We start from the raw sequence: 19,894 nt of genomic DNA on the forward strand, positions 1-19,894 counted from the left end.
TCTTTAATCTTTTCTCTTGAGTCTTTGTGTGAGAGAAAGAAAAGAAATATAAGAAAGAAAGAAAAGGATAGAGAGAAAGAAAAGAAGAACAAAGAATATTCAAGAAAGAAAAGAAAGAAAAGAGGAAAAGAAAGGTAAGAAAGATAAAAAAGAAACAGATTACTGTTAGCGAATGTCAGTCATCCCCTGGCGGAGCAGGCAGCCACGTCAGCTGCCATGTGGTAGTCTGGTACAGTCGGACAGATCTGTACCAGTCGGCTGCATTTAATGCAGCCGACCAGCCATATTTTTCACATTATTTCAGGCTATTTATAGCTGGCAGTCTGCACATTGTTCTCACTAGTGATTGCAGATTTCAGGCTGGAGATTCGTGCAGATTGCAGCGTACTTCAAGGTGAACAGCAGGTTGCATCATCGAGGTGGAGACACGCAGTCACACGCACTGCACCCGTGTATATATCTGCATATCTTTGTATACAGCACACGTTATACAGCAGATCTTCATCTTCCACTGTCTCTTTCTCTCTCTCTCTCTCCTCTCTGTGTTCACTCTCTCTCTCAGTCTAATTCCCACGCTTTCGCATCGCTACACTCTGACATGGTATCAGAGGAGTGAAGAAGGGCTGACTGAGTGAAGAACCTACCTGAAGAGGAGATTCCATCGCGACACAAGGCTGCATTTCCAGCGTTCGAGGGCGAGCGGGAGGGCTGTGCATCGGAACAAGGCTGAAGCGAGCATGGGCGCGCGGGAGAGGAGTCCAGTTGGTGAATTTGCTGCTGTTTGCTGCTGTTTGAAGAGGAGGAAGGCTGTGTTTTCAGCTTTCAAGTGCAGGTTTTACTTTTTCATCGCCTCCGGCGGTTGAAGAAGGTTCGGGACGCGGAAGAAAGAGCCCTAGCAGGCTGCGTTTTCACAGTCAGAGGGGGCTACTTTTGCATTTGTGCAGGCATTACAGGTGAAGATGTCTACAAAGATTGACTTGGAGTTCCACGCGATCATGGATTGGAAGGTGCCTGTCTTACCGGCTCTTCCCTCAGATCAAAAACTCGATGGCGACAATTACCGCATCTGGCGCGTGATGATGTTGGCCATCCTTGAGTCTTACGATTTGGCAGAGCTTGTATAGGAGGAGATCGACCGGCCCTCGATGAGCGATGAGTCCAAACTCTCTTCCAATGCTCGTGCAAAGTTGGCCAAGGCACAGTCTCACTGGGACAAACTGAATGCCCGGATTCGTTCTTTTCTTTTTCTGTCTTGTACTACAGCCATGATAGCCCACATCGAGCACTTGACGGTGGCTCGGAAGATATGGCTGGAGCTTGACCAGATGTATAACCGGATGACCCTCATGAAGCAGGTTTCTTTGGAGGTGCAAATGCAAACCTTGTCCGTGAACAAGTCTTCTTCGTTGCGCGAGCACATCAACAAGCTTAGACAGCTTCAGATGCAGGTTCAGAATGTGGGGAAGCCGATTTCCTCCAAAGACATGGCGATCACACTCCTGTCCCAGTTGCCGCCACGATTCGGTGCTTTCTACTCTGCCCTTATTGCTTCAGGGCGTGAGTCTACTCTTCAGTGGGAAGAGTTGGTTCCTACGGTCTTGGACCAAGAGGAACAACTGAAGGGACAGCATGCTTCCAAGTCGGAAGCATTGACAGGTCAAGCCTCTCAAAAGAAGGGGAAGGACCAAAAGAAGAAGAAGGAGGACAACAAGTCAAAGAAGGACAAGGAAAAAGAATCCACATGCCATATTTGTGGTAAGACCGGCCATTGGAAGAAGGATTGCCCCGACAAAGACAAGAAGGACACCACCAAGAAAGACTCGAAGGATTTTGGAGTGGTGGCTGCACCCTCATCAACTGCGTTTCTTCATCTAGCAGTCATTGAGGACTCTACACCGAAGGCTTCTGATCCTGCGATGACAGCCCCACAGGCTCGAGAGTGGATCGTAGACAGTGGTGCCTCCCGGTACATGACTCCTTCATCAGTTGGTGTTGCCCAGTTGCGTCCTTCACGTGGGCAGATTCTCATCAGAGATAGCTCTTCTGTGTCTATTGCAGGACGGGGTGAGATGCAGCTTATTCCAGATGGACGTGGTGGTACCCATACCTCAGAGGTGTTGCATGTGCCAGGTTTAGGGTATCATCTACTTTCGGTTCATAAGATTTGTTCCCTTGGACTTTTGGTGGAGTTTGACAGTGATTCGGTACGAGTCCTTGATCGTGGATCACGGAAGGTTCTCTCATCAGGATATGGGAGAACGGCATCTACAAATTGACGTCTTCTACCGCTCTTCCTACTCTTCTTCTTACCTCTCAGACACACTCCGAGCTATGGCATGCTCGGTTTGGTCACCTAAACTATGATTATCTTCGGAGGGCGTCACGTGGACAGCTTGTTCGAGGGTTGCCGGACATAGTGGTGAGCCAGCAGCCATGAGTCTCCTACATTCGTGGGAAGCAGAATAGGGATGCGATTCCCAACAAAGCTTCGCAGCGGTCTACTTCACCGATGGAGCTTGTATCTACGGATCTTTGTGGCCCTATGCGGAACGAGTCCTTGAAAGGAAGCTCGTACTTCATGTTGATCGTAGATGACTACAGCAGGATGACTTGGGCCTACTTCTTGGCGTTGAAGTCGGAGGCTTTCTCCCACTTCAAGGATTGGCTTCTCTTTGAGGAGAACCGATTGGGCTGGCGATTGGAGACCTTGCACTCCGGGCGGTGAATTTGTTTCTAATGAGTTCGCTCGTTTGTGTGCAAATAAAGGCATTCACCAGGAGTTTGCTAACACCAACACTCCTCAAGAAAATGGCATTCTTAAACAGAAGAACCGAAGTGTGATCGAGATGGCGCGCACCATGATGGAGCACCGACAGACACCTCAGTTTCTGTGGGCCGAGGCTGTGGCTACTGCCGTTCACATCCTCAAGCGATCCCCCACTTCCGCTGTTGATGGGATGACACCTTTTGAGGCTTACTTTGGGACTAAGCCCGATGATTCTTATTTTAGGGTTTTTGGGTGTGATGCCTATGTTCACATTCCCAAGACTCATCGTGATAAATTTGAAGCGGCTTCCCGAAGACAGGTGTTCGTTGGCTACAGCTCTCAGTCCCAAGGCTATTGTTTGCATGATCCCGTAAAGCGGGATGTGTACACCAGTCGAGATGTGCGGTTCGTTGAGGTTCCCGCCATAGAAGCGGGTGAGGAGCATCCCATTCTTGGAGATCCAGGGGAGAGTTGGGCTCCCGAGACAGTTCCTTTGGAGCCAGCGCCTTTTGATTCCGATTCTGTTTTTGATACAGAGTCTACTATTCCACCGGTCACCCCTGAGGAGTTACCACCGGTGGATATCCCAGAGTCTTCAACTGATGGAGAGCGACGAGAAGAGGTCCGGCCTTGTCCTCGTTGGGCCCGTGACACACTCAGAGATTCAAGGATCGAGGGGGTCCCTGAGGAGTGGGGACCGCAGGATGGTCCGCGGCGGTCACGAAGGCACCAGGCACATTCTACAGAGCTTGTTTGCTCTAACTATTGTTTGATGACCCGTGTTATGCAGGATCGAGAGCCCACCTCCGTGAAGGAGGCTTTACAGTCCGCACCATGGAAGAAAGCTATGGAAGCCGAGTTGGAGGCTATTGAGAGGAATGGCACTTGGTACCTCGTGCCTCGCCCCTCTCATAAGAAGGTAATTGGCGTCAAATGGGTCTTCAAGACCAAGTACCTTAGCGATGGTTCTTTGGACAAGCACAAGGCTCGCCTTGTTGCTAAAGGTTTTGCACAGCGCCCCGGGATTGACTGTCATGATACTTTTGCCCCATTGCTCGTATGGCGACTATTCGAGCTGTTCTTGCCTTGGCTGGCCATAGGAGATGGCCTATCTACCAGTTGGATGTGAAGTCGATCTTTCTCAATGGTGATTTGAAGGAGGAGATCTATGTCGAGCAACCTCCTGGCTTTGGATCTTCAGATGGGCAGGTCTATAGGTTAAAGAAGGCCTTGTATGGCTTCAAGCAGACTCCGCGTGCATGGAACGAGAAGATTGATTCGTTCCTTCAGTCACAGTTAGGATATCGGCGTTCCAAGACCGATCCGCAGCTTTATGTACACACTTCCGAGGCTGGTTGTGTGCTTTTTGTGTTGTATGTTGACGATTTGATTGTCACAGTTGATCATGCACAGAAGGTCAAAGAGACGAAGGCATCTTTACATCACGCGTTCGAGATGACGGACTTGGGTCTACTCCACTTCTTCTTGGGCCATGAGATTTATCAGTCTCAGAGGGGGATTTTCATCTCTCAGCAGAGATATGTACAGGAGCTCTTGGTTTCTTTTGCGATGGAGGATTGTCGGACCATTTCTACTCCTATGGATCCGAACTGGAAGGCCACTTCACATTCAGATTCTCCCTTGGCGGATGCTTCCCGCTACCGTCAGTTGATTGGATCATTGATTTGGCTCCTCAACACTCGTGTTGATCTTTGTTTTGCTGTTGGTCTCTTGGCGGGGTTCATGAGTGAATCTCAGACGATGCATTGGCAGGTTGCCCAGAGGATACTTCGGTATTTGAGGGGGACCTCTGACTTAGGGATTCATTATCCAATAGGCACAGGTGGTTCAGATCTTGTACTTGCAGGTTGGAGCGACTCAGATTGGGCTGGCGATGTGGACCACACGCGGTCTACTACAAGCTACTGTTTTACCTTGGGTGCAGGTGTTATCTCATGGCGTAGCAAGAAGCAGCCCACGGTAGCTCTTTCGTCTACTGAGGCGGAGTATCGGGCCGCGTCTTCCACCACATGTGAGGCTATGTGGCTTCGGAGATTGTTGGAGGAGCTTGGATGCCCCCAGACTCGTCCTACTTTTCTGCGATGCGACAATGAGAGTTGCATTGCCTTGGCACGGAATCCTGTTTTCCATGCCCGGACGAAGCACATAGAGATCCAGTACCACTTCATCAGGGAGAAGCTTCTGGATGAGACCATAGCTGTGGAGTACTGCAAGACGGAGGACAATCTTGCAGATTTGTTTACGAAGGCGCTTCCCCAGGCTCTACTTCGGAGACATGCTAGATCCCTCAGGCTTTTGCCCCGTCCAAGCTCTGAGAGGGGGTGTTAGCGATTGTCAGTCATCCCCTGGCGGAGCAGGCAGCCACGTCACGTGCCACATCAGCTGCCACGTGGCAGTCTGGTACAGTCGGACAGATCTGTACCAGTCGGCTGCATTTAATGCAGCCGACCTGCCATATTTTTCGCATTATTTCAGGCTATTTATAGCCGGCAGTCTGCACATTGTTCTCACTGGTGATTGCAGATTTCAGGCTGGAGATTCGTGCAGATTGCAGCGTACTTCGAGGTGAACAGCAGGTTGCATCATCGAGGTGGAGACACGCAGTCACGCGCACTGCGCCCGTGTATATATCTGCATATCTTTGTATACAGCACACCTTATATAGCAGATCTTCATCTTCCACTGTCTCTCTCTCTCTCCTCTCTATGTTCACTCTCTCTCTCAGTCTTGGTCCCACGCTTCCGCATCGCTGCACTCTGACAGTTACGAGGCCCGGGGGAAAACACTCAAAAAAAGTGACCGTTTATTGGCCGCAGAGCCCAGGCGTACAAGTAACGGTCAACCGTCGGGACTCGGACAGGGCGCAAATGACACAATCAGACGACTCGGCGGGAAACAAACCAGACGGAACCGGACGTGGCGGACGGGCCTGGACAGGTCGGACAAGTTGACTTGTCCGTAGGACATGGACAACCTTGATCTTGAAGCATCTTTGAAATGCCTATCAAAACCTCTGACAAAGCATCCGAAACATTCTCTAGCTATATAGCATTATACACAAGATTCTCTATCTGCATAGCCTCTAGCTCATGAACTATCTCAAAGATAATAACTATGTCTTGCAAATCATGTCATCCAGCAAGTCACCAATCTCTCCTTGAGCCCCTGTATCAAGTAAAACATGAGCTTCATAAGCCTCTTCATACGTAGTAAAAAAGTATGCATATACAAAACTCTTCCACTACAGACTCTTCCAAGGCATCCGTGGTATGACTAGTCAACACATCAATAGTCTCTCCTACATCCAATAGTACATGAGTCTCATAGGCTTTCTCATAAGCACTCAAAAATTCTACATATGCATTGTCCCTATCATTCGCTTTAGTCTCATTCAAGACATTATTTACATGGGTACTCACACCATCAAAAGTATCGGCATAACCATTATCCATGTGGTGACTTAAAGCATCCATAGTAATTCTAGAGACCTCATCGGTATGGCAACTCAAAGCATCACTAGCATACGCATCCTCAATAGGGAAAATCACAACCTCCATACTTTCAACATAGGCACTCATTGCATACGTGCTCAACTCCTCAATAGGTGCATTAAAAACATCCATAGCAACAGCCGCAGGTCATTGCTCAGCCTTGGTAGCAAGTAGTGAAGCTTGGGCAAAAGCATGTGCTTCCTCTATACATTTATCCTTCTCTGGTTGCATCTGCATCCTTAATTTCTCCTCTTTCCACATCATCTGAAATGCCTCCTCTATCTGTCTTCTTGCTTCTTCCTCGTTCCACCTCCTTTTTTCTTCCTCCTCGCTTCTCCCATTGCTGCTATTGATACTTATATGCTGCAATAAGCCTCTTGCATACGACCTCAAATTTCTTCCAAAATCCATAAGTGACATAAGTTACATATCCAAGCTTGCTCATCTCTACACTGATATCCAACACTTGCTGTATCTTTCATATACAAAGCGTATGTTCATCCTTAGACTCGTCCAATTTCATCAAGGACTTATAAGCTTCAAGAAGCATTAGACATATAACCAAAAGTTGCATCCCAACTGCATCATCTATGTATCTAAGCTCAAGCAGCTTTTGAAGATACTCCATAGCCTGCTCTATATCTTGTACCAAAAGTACCTGTGCATCTACATCCATACCTGAGTCTTCACCTTGGCCTTCATGTTAGGTTCACCAAAAAGATGTCAAGATCATCTGTGCATATGCCAAGAAGACACCAAGTCTCTGGCTGTGAAAGTGAATAAGAGTAGTAATGGATAGATAGATCTATATGATGTTAGAGAGATTCTTAAGCGAGGATTAACGGTAGTAAGAGATTAGGCAAATCCTTGTATGAGAGCTTAGATGATAATAGAGATTACATGGAGTAGAGACAAATGAGAGATGAAACCACACACCATGCAAGAGATCAAAGCTCAAAGTATCCCAAAACCAATCCTTGATTAAGAAAACCTATTTACAATGAGTCGCCCCTTCATCGTGCCCTGTTTCACCCTGTTATACCCAAAACTTGTACCAAATACTAGCTTCTACTTTGCTGATCAAACGGCAAATCAAATGGTTCTGTTGGCTCTAAAAGGGGAGTAAAACTCCAAGACACCAAATACTAGCTTCTACTTTGCTACTCAAACGGCAAATCTAATGGTTTCGTTGGCTCTGAAAGGGGAGTAAAACTCTAGGGGACACCTAATCAGAATTCTCCCAGATCACTCCTTCTCCCTCCTCACCATCCGAAATGCTGTTTGCTGCCAAAAAACTGCAATTGTGCGTAGCGCGGATTTGGGAGCCCTTCTTTTTGCATGAGATCTCCAAAACTGCCTGAAAAGCAACTTGCTTTATGCATGACACCCTATTCTAGAAGTTTCCTACACCTTTTTAGAATATTTACAAGAAATAATGTCCAAAATATCAAAAATAAGCTAAAGTTGTCCAAAAATCCCATCATTTTGAGCCATCTATACTATGGACACTAACACTAATGACTAATATGACATTGACTCTCTAGATTAATAAGAAAGTTGAATGATAAAGTACTCGAGGGTTTTTCACATTGTGTCTACGTAGCGGCACAACACTGTCATCATCAACCTAATTTGGTGCCCTCACTAACACTATGGACCGTGTGCAAAGACTGATCAGCCTCCTTCCACTTTCTCGTTTGTATCCGCATTCTTTCTTATTCAGGTGCAGATTTCGTCTTTTTTTTCTTGCAATCTCTCTCTGTTCCTTTTGTGTCTGTGTTTGCATTTCTTTCCACTGCGCGCTCTCGCATGGTATCAAAGCATGGTATCATTGTCTAAGAGAGACACGAAGTTCCTGATTCTTGCAAGGGAGACCATCCACATCTGTGTTTTGATGAAAACGCAACTTTCTTATTGAAGGCGATAACTTCTTTGTGCAAGTGACAATATTTCTCCCCCAGATAGACCCTCTACATTGACTTCCTTGTGATCATGTAGCCATTTCCTCCTATTTTGAAGCTGTCTTCCACTAAAACGCAAATTTCTTGTGGATGTCTTGCAAGATTTTGAAGATACCTTACCACTAGTTTCACGGCTTTGATGATACATATGAGGAGCTTTCTCAGCAGTCCTCCGAATGGCGGCAAGATTATCACACGGATCGTGAAGAACAAAGGTCGCCTAGCCCATTTGTTCAGGAATCCTCTCCTCCCCATTCTCTCCATGTCTCACAGAAGGCCCCTTCTTTTGGCCTTCATATGCCATTCATGGCACCCTCTATACAAGTGCCTGTACTCCCTTCTTTACCAAAGAGGACCAACTTGATGGTTCAAACTACTCGCTTTGGTCATGTAAGGTGGAGTGTATCCTTGATATCTTCAATCTTTGGAAGTTTGTTACCCAACCTAATCCCTGTCGTCTAGTGGAGGATCCCACCGTTGGATCATCGATGGATCGTGCGACCTTATGGGATCGTCTCAACTCTAGAGCCCGATCTTTCCTCTTTATGAGCTTACAGGACTCTATCTAGTGCATGTGTGCAGGTTGCGAAAAGCGATGGCAGTGTGGACAAAGCTTGCTTCTTTGTACCATCAAAAGACATTTGCCCACAGGATTACTCTCAAGAAGAAATTACGGATGCTCGCTATTGATGATTCTTTCCATGAAAGACCACATTAACAAGTTGGAGGATAGCTACCATTTCCCCAATTTGATGTTCCCCTACTTGTGAGCACAAGCTAACCCTTTGCTTATGAAGAACAAGCTTCCCTTGAGCTTAAGCAGCCCCTATCGTTGCATACATCAGATACATAGACCAAAATCTCTTCCCAAGCATTCAAAAATCAAACTATTTTTCCTTGAATCCAGCCACTGTTGGCTACCCAAATACTTCCAAAATGGGCTATAGCAGCCTTTGAGTCAAGTCTCAATGGCTCCTCAGACTGAAGCACTTGTTTGACTTCAACGAAGAGCTCGATAGGGAAATTAGCACCTCTTTATAATCCAGGCAGCAAGCACAAATGTCACAAATGAAGCTCGAATCCTCAACCTTGCGATGAAGCTTGACTCCTCACGCTCTTCCCTTCAGCCATAAGCTCCCACAAACGTAGCTCTAACACCACTTGAGAGGGAAGCAATGGTGGGATGCAAAGTCAAAGCTATGGAGTGCAAGAAGGTGAGAGTGAGAGGAAGCACACAATATAGTTTTAGGTGGGTACTCAATTACCCTTATTCTTTATTATCTTCACTTGCATATGACTATATAGTGTGTAATAGCATGTGGGGTGCCCACGCGGCAGCCTTTGGCCATTGGCATTTACCCCAATAGAAGTAAGAAATGATATGTAATTGTAAAAGTACAAAAAAAAGAACAAGTCAAAGCGTTGAATGAAAAAGCAAGCTGAACAAGAAGAAAAATAAGACCCTACATGTGAGAGCTATACATGAATAGGACCGCTATATGTAGGGGCGGTACATAGAGAGGAACAGTTGCAGCCATCCTATTCAACAGTTGGCAAAATATTAAATGCAAAAACCTCAAACACAGCAACAAAAGGACCCAAAATCTTAAGAATATTAGTTTCTCCATAACCCACCAAATACTGCGATGTAAGCACTTAAATACTAATATCTATTAACCATGACTTTGACTCAATAAGGGGCATGTTATACCTATTTCCTGCCTGTTAGGCAGGAGCAAAACAATAAACACAACGCGATCAAAGCAAGCAAACTAAAACGGTGCAGTTTTACTTGTAGAAGACTGCTAGTTTGGCGAGACCTAGAAAAGAAGGAAAAAACGTTACTCAACAGAAATAATTTCTCTCACATTGCCATGACTCACCAGTAGGTATTTCAGGTCACCAGTGCTAATATCATCCTGCTGTTCATTAGCTGAAAATAAACCAAGCTTATCTATCATTGCTTCACATTGTGTCAAAAGTGCACAGCCATTGAGAAGTTCATCCTACAAAAAAAAGGTTGATCAGTTTCTCTTTTGCAAGTAACAAGATAAATAATAGCTCGGACAGCATTCCACATAGTTGGAGTCTCACTGCCAAGAAAAAGTTTCTCTTGCATAATAAACAAGATTGATTGCTTTCTAGCAGCTGACTAACGTGGCATACACAGACTATCGTACAAAATAAAGAAACCAATTTACCAAAATCAAGTTTGTTAATACAAATGGTGCAGACTTTCAAGACCAGAAAACTTATCTTTATCCTGCTACTGGATGGAGCTAAGCCAAGGCAACATACTACAAACTTAAGAGGAAGGCAAGTCTAACAGCTTATATGCATAAAACACATAAAGGTGGAGAAATATTGTCCAAAACAAACTTCACGTTCCTGACCCTGGGCATTTCCCCATTCCCCATTCCTGGTAACCATGCTTATGGCTCATTCACACCCACCCTGATCTAGCTCATTCAGTCTCCATTTTAAGCCATTAGTTTAATGCACCTAAGCAGTCTCATTGGATTATGTATGCATATATTAAGGTATGCCAAGTGTATTTACTGGCTGCTCTTTCAACCCCGCAGGGATTTGCCAATTCTGACTGGGCTGGAGTATTTATTTTTGGTAGGAAAAAAGGCTCAAAATTCTCTACAAACTGTAGTTGCAGGCATCCTTGCCATTCTATCTCCAAGCACCAGCCTTTTCTCTCCATTGTCATCACCTTTTGTCATCTCTAGCATTCATTGCCTACATCTCTCTCTCATGCTTTTATATCAGGTCTGCCCAGCAATCATCAGCTTGCTATCGCCATCACATTTTCTTATTTGCCTGATGGACCTACTGCATTCAGACAATTGACATTCTCATGCTGGTGTTCAGGTCTGTTCACTGATGCTGGAGGCTCTTCATTGCTGCATATTCAGGTTTGGAGGACTGCTGCCTGCATTGACAGTCTCCCATTAGACTGTCACATCATCTCACAGCCAGCATACTGATACGTTTTGCTGTTCCACATTGCTGCACAGGAGAGTGGCACTTCCCCAACATCAAGCAAGTGGATTGCTGCTATGTTTGATAGCAGACTTGAGTATGGCATGCTCTTGGAGCTGTTCTCAACGTCCCCTGCAACTTTTTCCAGTTCGCCTATATTCCCATCCTCCAGACAGAGGGTTGAGGCCACATATTCTCACTCTGTCTCGAGGCCACATATTCTCATTTCTACACATCTTCTGTTTATTAAACATTTGTTAAATTGTTTTATTGGGGTGTGTCATACACTCTTTGTCTCTTCTGTTTGCCCTAGCATTTCCTCACACCGGCACAACGATAGACTTCATAATGCAGACGCGATGTACACATGTACTCCTAACAGAATATGATGTGATCATGTGCACAGCTACACTGAACTTGAAACCCTCCCAAAGGTGATCAAATTGAACAATTACACCTTCGGGGTTTAGTTTCTGATAGTTTTGTACCGGTTTTGTACCTACTGTACTAAGGACAAGTCTATGCTTCTAAAGAACTCTACTCGGAAATGACAGATGCCGATCGAATAAATCAACCATTTATGAGACAGCACAAAATCGCTGCCTTCAGGAACGATGTAACGGGGTGGATTTGTACTCACAGGTGTAAGTTGAGAGTCTCTGGCCCGCGCATGCAGTTGAAGAGCCTGGTCAAAGAGAGATGGCAAGGTTGTATGCTCCGACTGGGCATGGCTTGCCCGAGCAACATGCAAACCGTCTTCCATGGCAGCAGTAATATGCAAAACGCACGCAAGCACGGTCGACAGATGATGAAGAGATCAGCAGGGCCTGTTTCCGAGAACGGGTGATGTTTAAAATTCGATTTCGAGATGTAATTTGATGTACTTATTTGAGTTGAATTCTGCTGCTTTGTCGTGTAAATCTGCCTGATTATCTATCGATTTGTAGGCTAGGCTGCCTTCTGTTCTCTCTCTCTCTCTCTCTCTCTCTCTCTCTCCGCCAAAATTCCAACACGCAGAAAGACACAATGTAAATGAAAATGGACGCCAATGTTTATATACAAATAAGAATTACTAGTATGACCCTCTATCTTGTGGAATTTCTAGAACAAGGCTGTAAAATCATAAAGACCTAGAAAGAGGGGTTTCATGCATGGAGTTTGAGACTTCATCTCACATTACTACACAATTTGTGGACAATCGCTCTCACACAAGCAAGGATGTCAGATGTTAAAGCTTAATGATGAAGTGCACACAAGTGACGATATTGGATGTTTAAGGTCAATGATAAAGCGCATGCAATCTTGAAAAAGAGCATCCTACCACTTGAACCGACTGCAAAAAGTAAAATGCAGCAAAACACTACTAGCAAAGTTTCGTAACTTTTGCTAAATCACAAAAGTCCTGAAACACATAAAAGATGCCCGCAAATCTCATGTGTTTGAAATGGTCCTAGGAGAAGGCACTCAAGGTTGCATCCTCCTCCTTTTTCATAGTGTCTTGCAAGAGGACACATGTTCATAAACATTTGCCCTTGCATCTGCTTGTCTCTAAGACATGCAGTGCACCACCTCCCAAAAGGCAAGAGCACAAAGTAGGCTAGCAAATTAATTGCATGGTCACACCAAGAGATTAGTGTCCTTCTCCTTTTCTATATTAAAACATTGCGAGCCAAACTCCTCCTTGCTAGCATGATTTCATTCAACCCTCAAAGTTTGCCAATAGCCAATTTGCATTACCATTTGCCAGTGTTGGTGTTGTTCTACTAAAACTACACTTTGTGGAATATTTTATAGTGCTTGTCAAAGTTTTCAAAAAATACGTGAGGAGTGAAGAATTTAGAAGATGTGAGAAGTGAAGATCTTGTAAAATGAAGATGCAAATGTTATGAAAATGGTACTTTTAGTAACTCTTAGTGACCTTAGCAATGTCCTTCACACTCAGACTTTAGCAAGCACTATTTTTGGCAATTCTTATTTTTAGCAAATTCAAATTTTGATTAACAGAGACTCATCGGCAAACTCAACTGTCGCTTGGGTCACATGGAATTTAAGCTTCGACCTTCTCCCAAGAATGTAAAAAAGCAAGAGAAAACTTAAAAGCTTGCAAGAAGACACACATTTTTCTCTCTATTGTAGTCTAGATAAAAAGAGAGATGCTCTAGTTAAGCTTCAATTCAAGTGTGTATCCCAACATTTCCAATCCGCTTGATCCAGGATTTTCAATCCTTCCCACATGCACTTGCAAGCAAGAAGAGAAATTTCCTGCACACACTCTCTCAAATTGTCAAGTTGCCACTATCACATTAGTTTTGGAGTAAAAGGAAGGAGAAGTTATAGAGAAGTAGAGCTCACAAAGTTACACACACAAAAATGAGTCTCTTCCATTCATTTTGAACCTCACATATGTAGGGTTTTGATTTGGGCTTCTATCCTTCTTCTTCTCCTTTTTACAATGCTTGTCTCTTGGCTACAACCTTTGTGGCATGCTTGAGGGATTTAGAGTGTGCATAGTGTTGGGCTAAAGGCCAATGGCCAATAGCTGAGCGAGCACCTCTTATATATGTACACATTGTACGACCGTATATAGGTGAAGATAACAAAGAATAAGTGAAGCATTCATTTTTACCCACATAACTCTTTTTTTATTTTGTGTGTGTATATGTGTGTGTCTCAATCCTCTAACACTCCATAGCTTCTACCTCATATCCCACCATTGCCCTAAGTTTGATGAGCAAAAGGTTGAAATGGCCAAGGTTCCTTATGCAATTGCAATTGGTAGCTTGACGTATGTCATGATTGCTACACATCTAAACATTGCCTATGTAATGGGAGTTGTTAGCAAGTATATGCAAACCTCAACAAGAAGCATTAGGATGTAGTAAAGATTCTCATGAGATACTTGAATGGCACTCAATGTGACATTTTCTAAATTTCTCAAAGGCTCAATCTCCATACATTTGAATCTTGAAATAATGCAGCATTACAGTTAGTCACTGTTAAACAATAAAAACAAGTAACAAGATCAAGCTCTCAAAGTCACACACATATATTAAGCTCTTAGAGGCGACCATTGGCAATCACATGATATGTCACACACTTTATATATCAGTGTAAAATTTTATGCAACACATCATACAAAATCTAAGCAAGAAATAGAGAGTACATAGCGAATAAGAGAAGAATAACATTTTCGATAACTCCTTAAAATTTGATACAAATATGGCTATGTCCACCCTTGTGCTTTCACTATATGAAGCTTAGATGGCAATCTAGACAAGTGATAGGTGATGAGCTTAAGGCTAACTAAAAGAACTTTGACTAGGTAAAAGAAAGATAATGATGGTTCTAGGAAGGCCTCCTTTTTATAGCCTATAAAGGTGGTTAGGTTGGCTTGATGGACATATTATGAATCTTTGCTAGTCAATCAAGGAATAAGGAATATTCCCTTTATCGTTGAGATACTTCCACGCCTCACAATTGGATGTTGTGTGCCTTGCTACTAGCTTAACTACTCTATCTAACCCAAAGGTTAAACTAACAAAAAGTCACCTCTCATCTAACTTACAAGTCAGAACCCAAATGATTGAGCTCACACATGCCTTCTCCTCATAATGGGGGGCCTTGCAACTTTGAGAACCATGGATCATTGATTGCACATTTCAAGGGTGGAGCATTGAGTATATCTAGCACAATATATAAAGTAACCAACAAAGATTAGGTATTGTGTCATGATTGCTATATGCAAACACATCATGCATTAATCTATAACAAACATATATATTTTAAGCGAATTAATCTCTCAAAATCACCTATAAATATTTGGTTATTGGAACCACCCACTAGCAGTCATATCACACATCACGCACTCTCCACATTCGTAGAGCACAAAGCAACAAACACTTGGCACATGTCATATCATGAATCATGTAGGTAGACACATCATGCAATAACCATACAACAAAAACATACATGTAAAACTTAAAGCACTCACAACATGTACAATAAACACACATTGTGATAGTGAATTTACAACAAAAAACATATTGCAATAGACTTGCACCTCATAAAGCAAATAAATATGCACTTGTGAAGTAGAGAACCTTTTTTGCATGTTAAAACAAGCTAACAATAACATTAAGGATTTCAAATCAAGAGCATATCTAGCTTTTACAACCTTCATGGAGATTTGAGATATGCATGGCACCTTGCATGCTTGTGTGATTTGTGGACTTGCAGAGCTCGTGAGGCTTCTTCTTCTTCTCTATGTAGGAGATGAATCCAATACCTTATGGTCACCATCCATTCAACTAAACCAATTGATCTACACCCGTCTCTCCTCGTCCTCCTTCTCTCTCTCTCTCTCTCTCTCTCTCTCTCTCTCTCTCTCTCTCTCTCTCTCTCTCTCTCTCTCTCTCTCTCTCTCTCTCTCTCTCTCTCTCTCATTATGGGAGCTACAAGTGCAACTGAATGAGTGATGTTGAGTATTTTGCAAGTTTGAGTTTTGTATTAGTTAATGCTAAAGCACCACCACCTATTGTTGAGCAAATTCACTGTGGCAAAGTTGCAAAGTCATGCCTTGATTGAACTATATGTTAATATACCTCAAGCACCACCACCTCTACCATTGAGAAAATTTTTTAGGATGGCAAAGATGTGGAGGCTGGTGCCTTGATTTCATTATATGTTAATGTACCTTGAGGTGCACATTATATCAAGGAAGAAATGAGGCTTATATTCCTTGCTTAAGTAATTAAAGAATGAACATATGTATGAAGGTGACTCTATGAAAAATAATTTGACAAAGATCAATGATCTTAAAGAGCAACTAATTTCCACAAGTAAGATTTTTCCAAATAGTTTAGTTTGTAAATTCTCATTGGTATTTTTTTTTCTTATTAGAACTTTGTGTAAACTATTCATTTGATGATTAAATGCTTTGTCATTTTAGGAGTTTATTTTGGTTTCGCTGCAACAATAACAATCTCAATAAAACAAGTCCATTGTGCATGTTATGAATTAAGATTTTGTGTCTAGTCAAAGATGTAAATAAAAAGCAGCATTTTCTACTAGCACACAAAATTTTTCTACTAGCACACAAAATTTTGCAATTTCTATTTAGATGAAGAAGGTATTGTAAGGTAAGAGATAATGTCATTGGATGAAGAAGGTATTGTAAGGTAATCGATCATGTCATTAAGGACTATCCTAAATTAGCTAGGAAAGAGGGCAACAGAAAAGAGAGTAGTATGGCTAGTGCATATACCTCTCTTTTTATTTCAAAATTTGTAAATGTTACATAGGATAAAGAGGGCATTAAGTGAGCAATGCATTGCTACATGATTCTTGCATGTCTATTGAGGATTTGGATGTGTGGTGTTGAGATATTTGCAATCACACCTAATGTGGCCTCTTTGTATGAGGCAGTCTAGGCTTAGGACATGCAGGCTGCAGTAATCCCATATGCACAGAGAGGAAATATTGCTACCCATCTAACAACTATAAAGCATTGTACTTGACTACCACTTTTCATATAGAATGAATACAATGTCATGATGCTTTGTACTTTCAGTTAAGTGTCTTGTCATTGTCAATCATACACAAGATTGTGTTTGTGAGTCCAAGCTTCCATCTTGGAACCTAATTCACTTGTGTAACAAACAATGTCTTTGTCTCTATCATCATGAGTTTTCTCTCTACTTTCCAACCTCCATAGCTTCTGCCTCTGCCATGCTCTAGATCCCATGTTTCTCAACATGGTATCAGAGCCTAGTTGGGCATGGCATAACTCCCTTGTCTGCTCTCTCAGTCCCTCTTAACCTCAGGTCACGTCCAGCTCTTGGTTCCATTTCTCACCTTCATCTCTACTTGACCTTCCTTGGCAGCCATAGCTAGACTATAACCTCTCTACTTTTAACTCTTGGATCTCTCTCCACAAGTCATATCTCATTATGATTCCTTCTATGAACTTCTTCTCCTACTCATAAAGCTTCTCTATGGTACCTCAGTGCCTAACATCGGTAGCCAATAGCTCCAGCATTGCTCAAACTCTTAGTCTCACTGCCATAGCCTAAATCTATGACCTGCATGACATACCCTGATTGGAGTCCTTGGATCTCCCAATACAAAACATATCTCCTCTTGCTCTCTTTTAGAGGATCATTCCTCTTGTCAAGGCACTTCATCCCAATACCAACAACCATGACATTGGTCATCGTATGGTGCGGCATTACAAAAATTTGTGGTCGCTCGAAATTCTACGCCTGTATCAGTTCGTATAGCTTGATCTCTGTCTGCACACTACGATTGCGCCTCTAGGCATAGGGCATTTGAAGAAAGACTCCTAAGCTTCATCTCCATCAAATATGCAACGAAATGATCCACTGTAGCTGCTGAATCATCAGAAAAATCAGTTGCCTGCACCTCAAACCCTAATAGTCATCCATAGCTTTTGAACTCAAGCTCTTAAAAAACTCATCATTTTCTTCATTTTCTCTCTTTTATCACTTGGACTAAGACATTACCACTCTGATTCATTGACTTACTCAGTGATGATAAACATCAAGGTAAAGATATTTGTGGAGTTTTTGGAAGACTTGGAATATTCAATGAAATATCATCATCAAGGTCCTCTTCCATCTCACTCTTCTCACTCCATTGGAAGGTTTTGTCACTCTGATCTATTTCACTGCCCCATTCAAATCAGCAAGATAAGAAAGAAATCAAGCTACTTGAGCCAAGCAAAGAGTCAACATCAACATCAAACATCAAAAGTTTAAACTTGCTAGTATCTCTTGATACTTACATAGTGTTTTTTGGCACTGGTATCTCTTGTGTCTTTTGACACATTAAGTTTCAACTCTTTTGCTAGTCAAAAAATCAGAGATTTGGAGCTGTTTTTTCAATAACAAACATGAATTTTTTCATGAAGATACACTTCATAAAGAGTAGCATGACTCATGTTTCTTATCAACACTATATGGAAGACTTGTTTGTCTTACTTGTAGAGAATGATGGAGTTGAGAGCATTCAAGTGCTATCGTTATTTGTAGAAATGCCTCCTACCTTGAAGATAGTGCAAAAGTTTGAAGTCATTTCCGCTACCTCAAAGACAATGATACCTTTGCTTGAGGGGGACATGGACATAAATACAGATGCAACTATTGTAAGAAAAGTCAATGAAGAAGCAGATCAAGAGGACCAAAAGAACAAGAATAAGAAGAAGAAGTAGAAAAATCATGAAGACCTTGAAGTGGCAAACAAAGTCAAGTACAAGTACAGGAAGCTAGACAAGAAGACCTACAATGAATTGAAGATTCATGTCAAAAGTAATGCTGAAAACTGCAAGGGCTTGCCAGTCCTTGATCCTATTTTTTACTAATTTTTTTAGCCTTGTATTGCCCAGCCCAAATGTCTTTATCATAAGTTTGTAAACTCCTCATGTAGCCTTGTACTACAGCCTCTGTAAGGCCCCTGTTATAGCCTCTGGATGACCATCATGTTTGTGGTACCCACACTTAGCCTTTTTTGCGACAACCTCTGGTGTTTTGCCATGTTTATGGTGTGCCCACACTTAGCAGGTATTACTTTCACTAAATCCTCTACACACTTTGTACTTTCTGGTTGTGATTGAGGAGGGGTGTTGAGATATTTGCAATCACACCTAATGTAGCCTCTTTGTATGAGGCAGTCTGGGCTTAGGACATGTAGGCTACATCAATCCCATATGCACAGAGAGGGAAGATTGCTACCCATCCAACAACTATAAAGCATTGTACTTGACTACCACTTTTCATATAGAATGAATACAATGTCATGATGCTTTGTACTTTCAATTAAGTGTCTTGTCATTGTCAGTCATACACAAGATTGTGTTTATGAGTCCAAGCTTCCAACTTGGAACTTAATTCACTTGTGTAACAAACAATGTCTTTGTCTCTATCATCATGAGTTTTCTCTCTACTTTCCAACCTCCATAGCTTCTGCCTCTACCATGCTCTAGATCCCGTGCTACCGAAACCATTACTTTGCAACGTAATCTCTTCACTTTTTCTAAATATACCTCTAAGTGTGGTACTATCACAAAGGTGCCACCAAAAATATTACTTTGCAAAGTATTTTGTTCACTTTTCTTGAGTATACCTCTAAGGGTAGTACTATCACATGTGCCAATTACATCTTTGATCTTATTGAAGGTATTGGTAAATTTGTGTGAATTATTACTAATGGTAGTGCTTTCACACTTTTGGATACTTTATATACCCACAAATAGAAACAAATTTGCTATAAGTTTTTGCACTTTCTAAGGTTGGCTTGACTATCAAATGATAGATGCAATATTCCATGATCTCTCTTGTGGTGATACAATATTGCATCTAGTGCACTATATTATTGATTGTACAAGCTTAATAATTATGGAAAATGTGTGGAAGATATGGCATGTATGCTTGTAAATTCATGGGTTGTTTTATATGCAAAACTTTGACATACGCATTTTGGTCATTTGAAGCTTGTTAGTTTGCTACCCCTATAGAAACTTGACATGGGGTTCGTCATTGCCTACCCTTGAGGGTCTTGTAAAAGTATTTTTGAGGGATACATATTGGTTAAATTGTAGCATGCTTCCTTTCCAAATATCATTTCATGAGAGCTCCTCTCATAAACTATTG

General features: G+C 42.5%; 1 protein-coding gene across 1 annotated transcript in view; it reads right to left on the reverse strand.

Moving 5' to 3' along the window:
- TAP46 (2A phosphatase associated protein of 46 kD) overlaps positions 1 to 12,240 on the reverse strand; it is a 66,774-nt gene extending 54,534 nt beyond the window's left edge. The window contains exons 1-2 of the mRNA XM_087670719.1: positions 11,869 to 12,240; positions 10,124 to 10,246 (exon numbers count right to left, since the gene is read on the reverse strand). Of these exons, the coding sequence (XP_087526845.1) occupies positions 10,124 to 10,246; positions 11,869 to 11,991 (246 nt within the window). The 5' untranslated portion in view covers positions 11,992 to 12,240. The remainder of the gene's footprint in view (positions 1 to 10,123; positions 10,247 to 11,868) is intronic.
- Between the last annotated feature and the right edge of the window lie 7,654 nt (positions 12,241 to 19,894).

This window comes from Lygodium microphyllum, chromosome 28 (genome assembly GCF_053477565.2).
Source record: "Lygodium microphyllum isolate KBCC chromosome 28, Lygodium_microphyllum_v1.1.10, whole genome shotgun sequence".
In the NCBI taxonomy this organism is placed as follows: domain Eukaryota; kingdom Viridiplantae; phylum Streptophyta; class Polypodiopsida; order Schizaeales; family Lygodiaceae; genus Lygodium; species Lygodium microphyllum.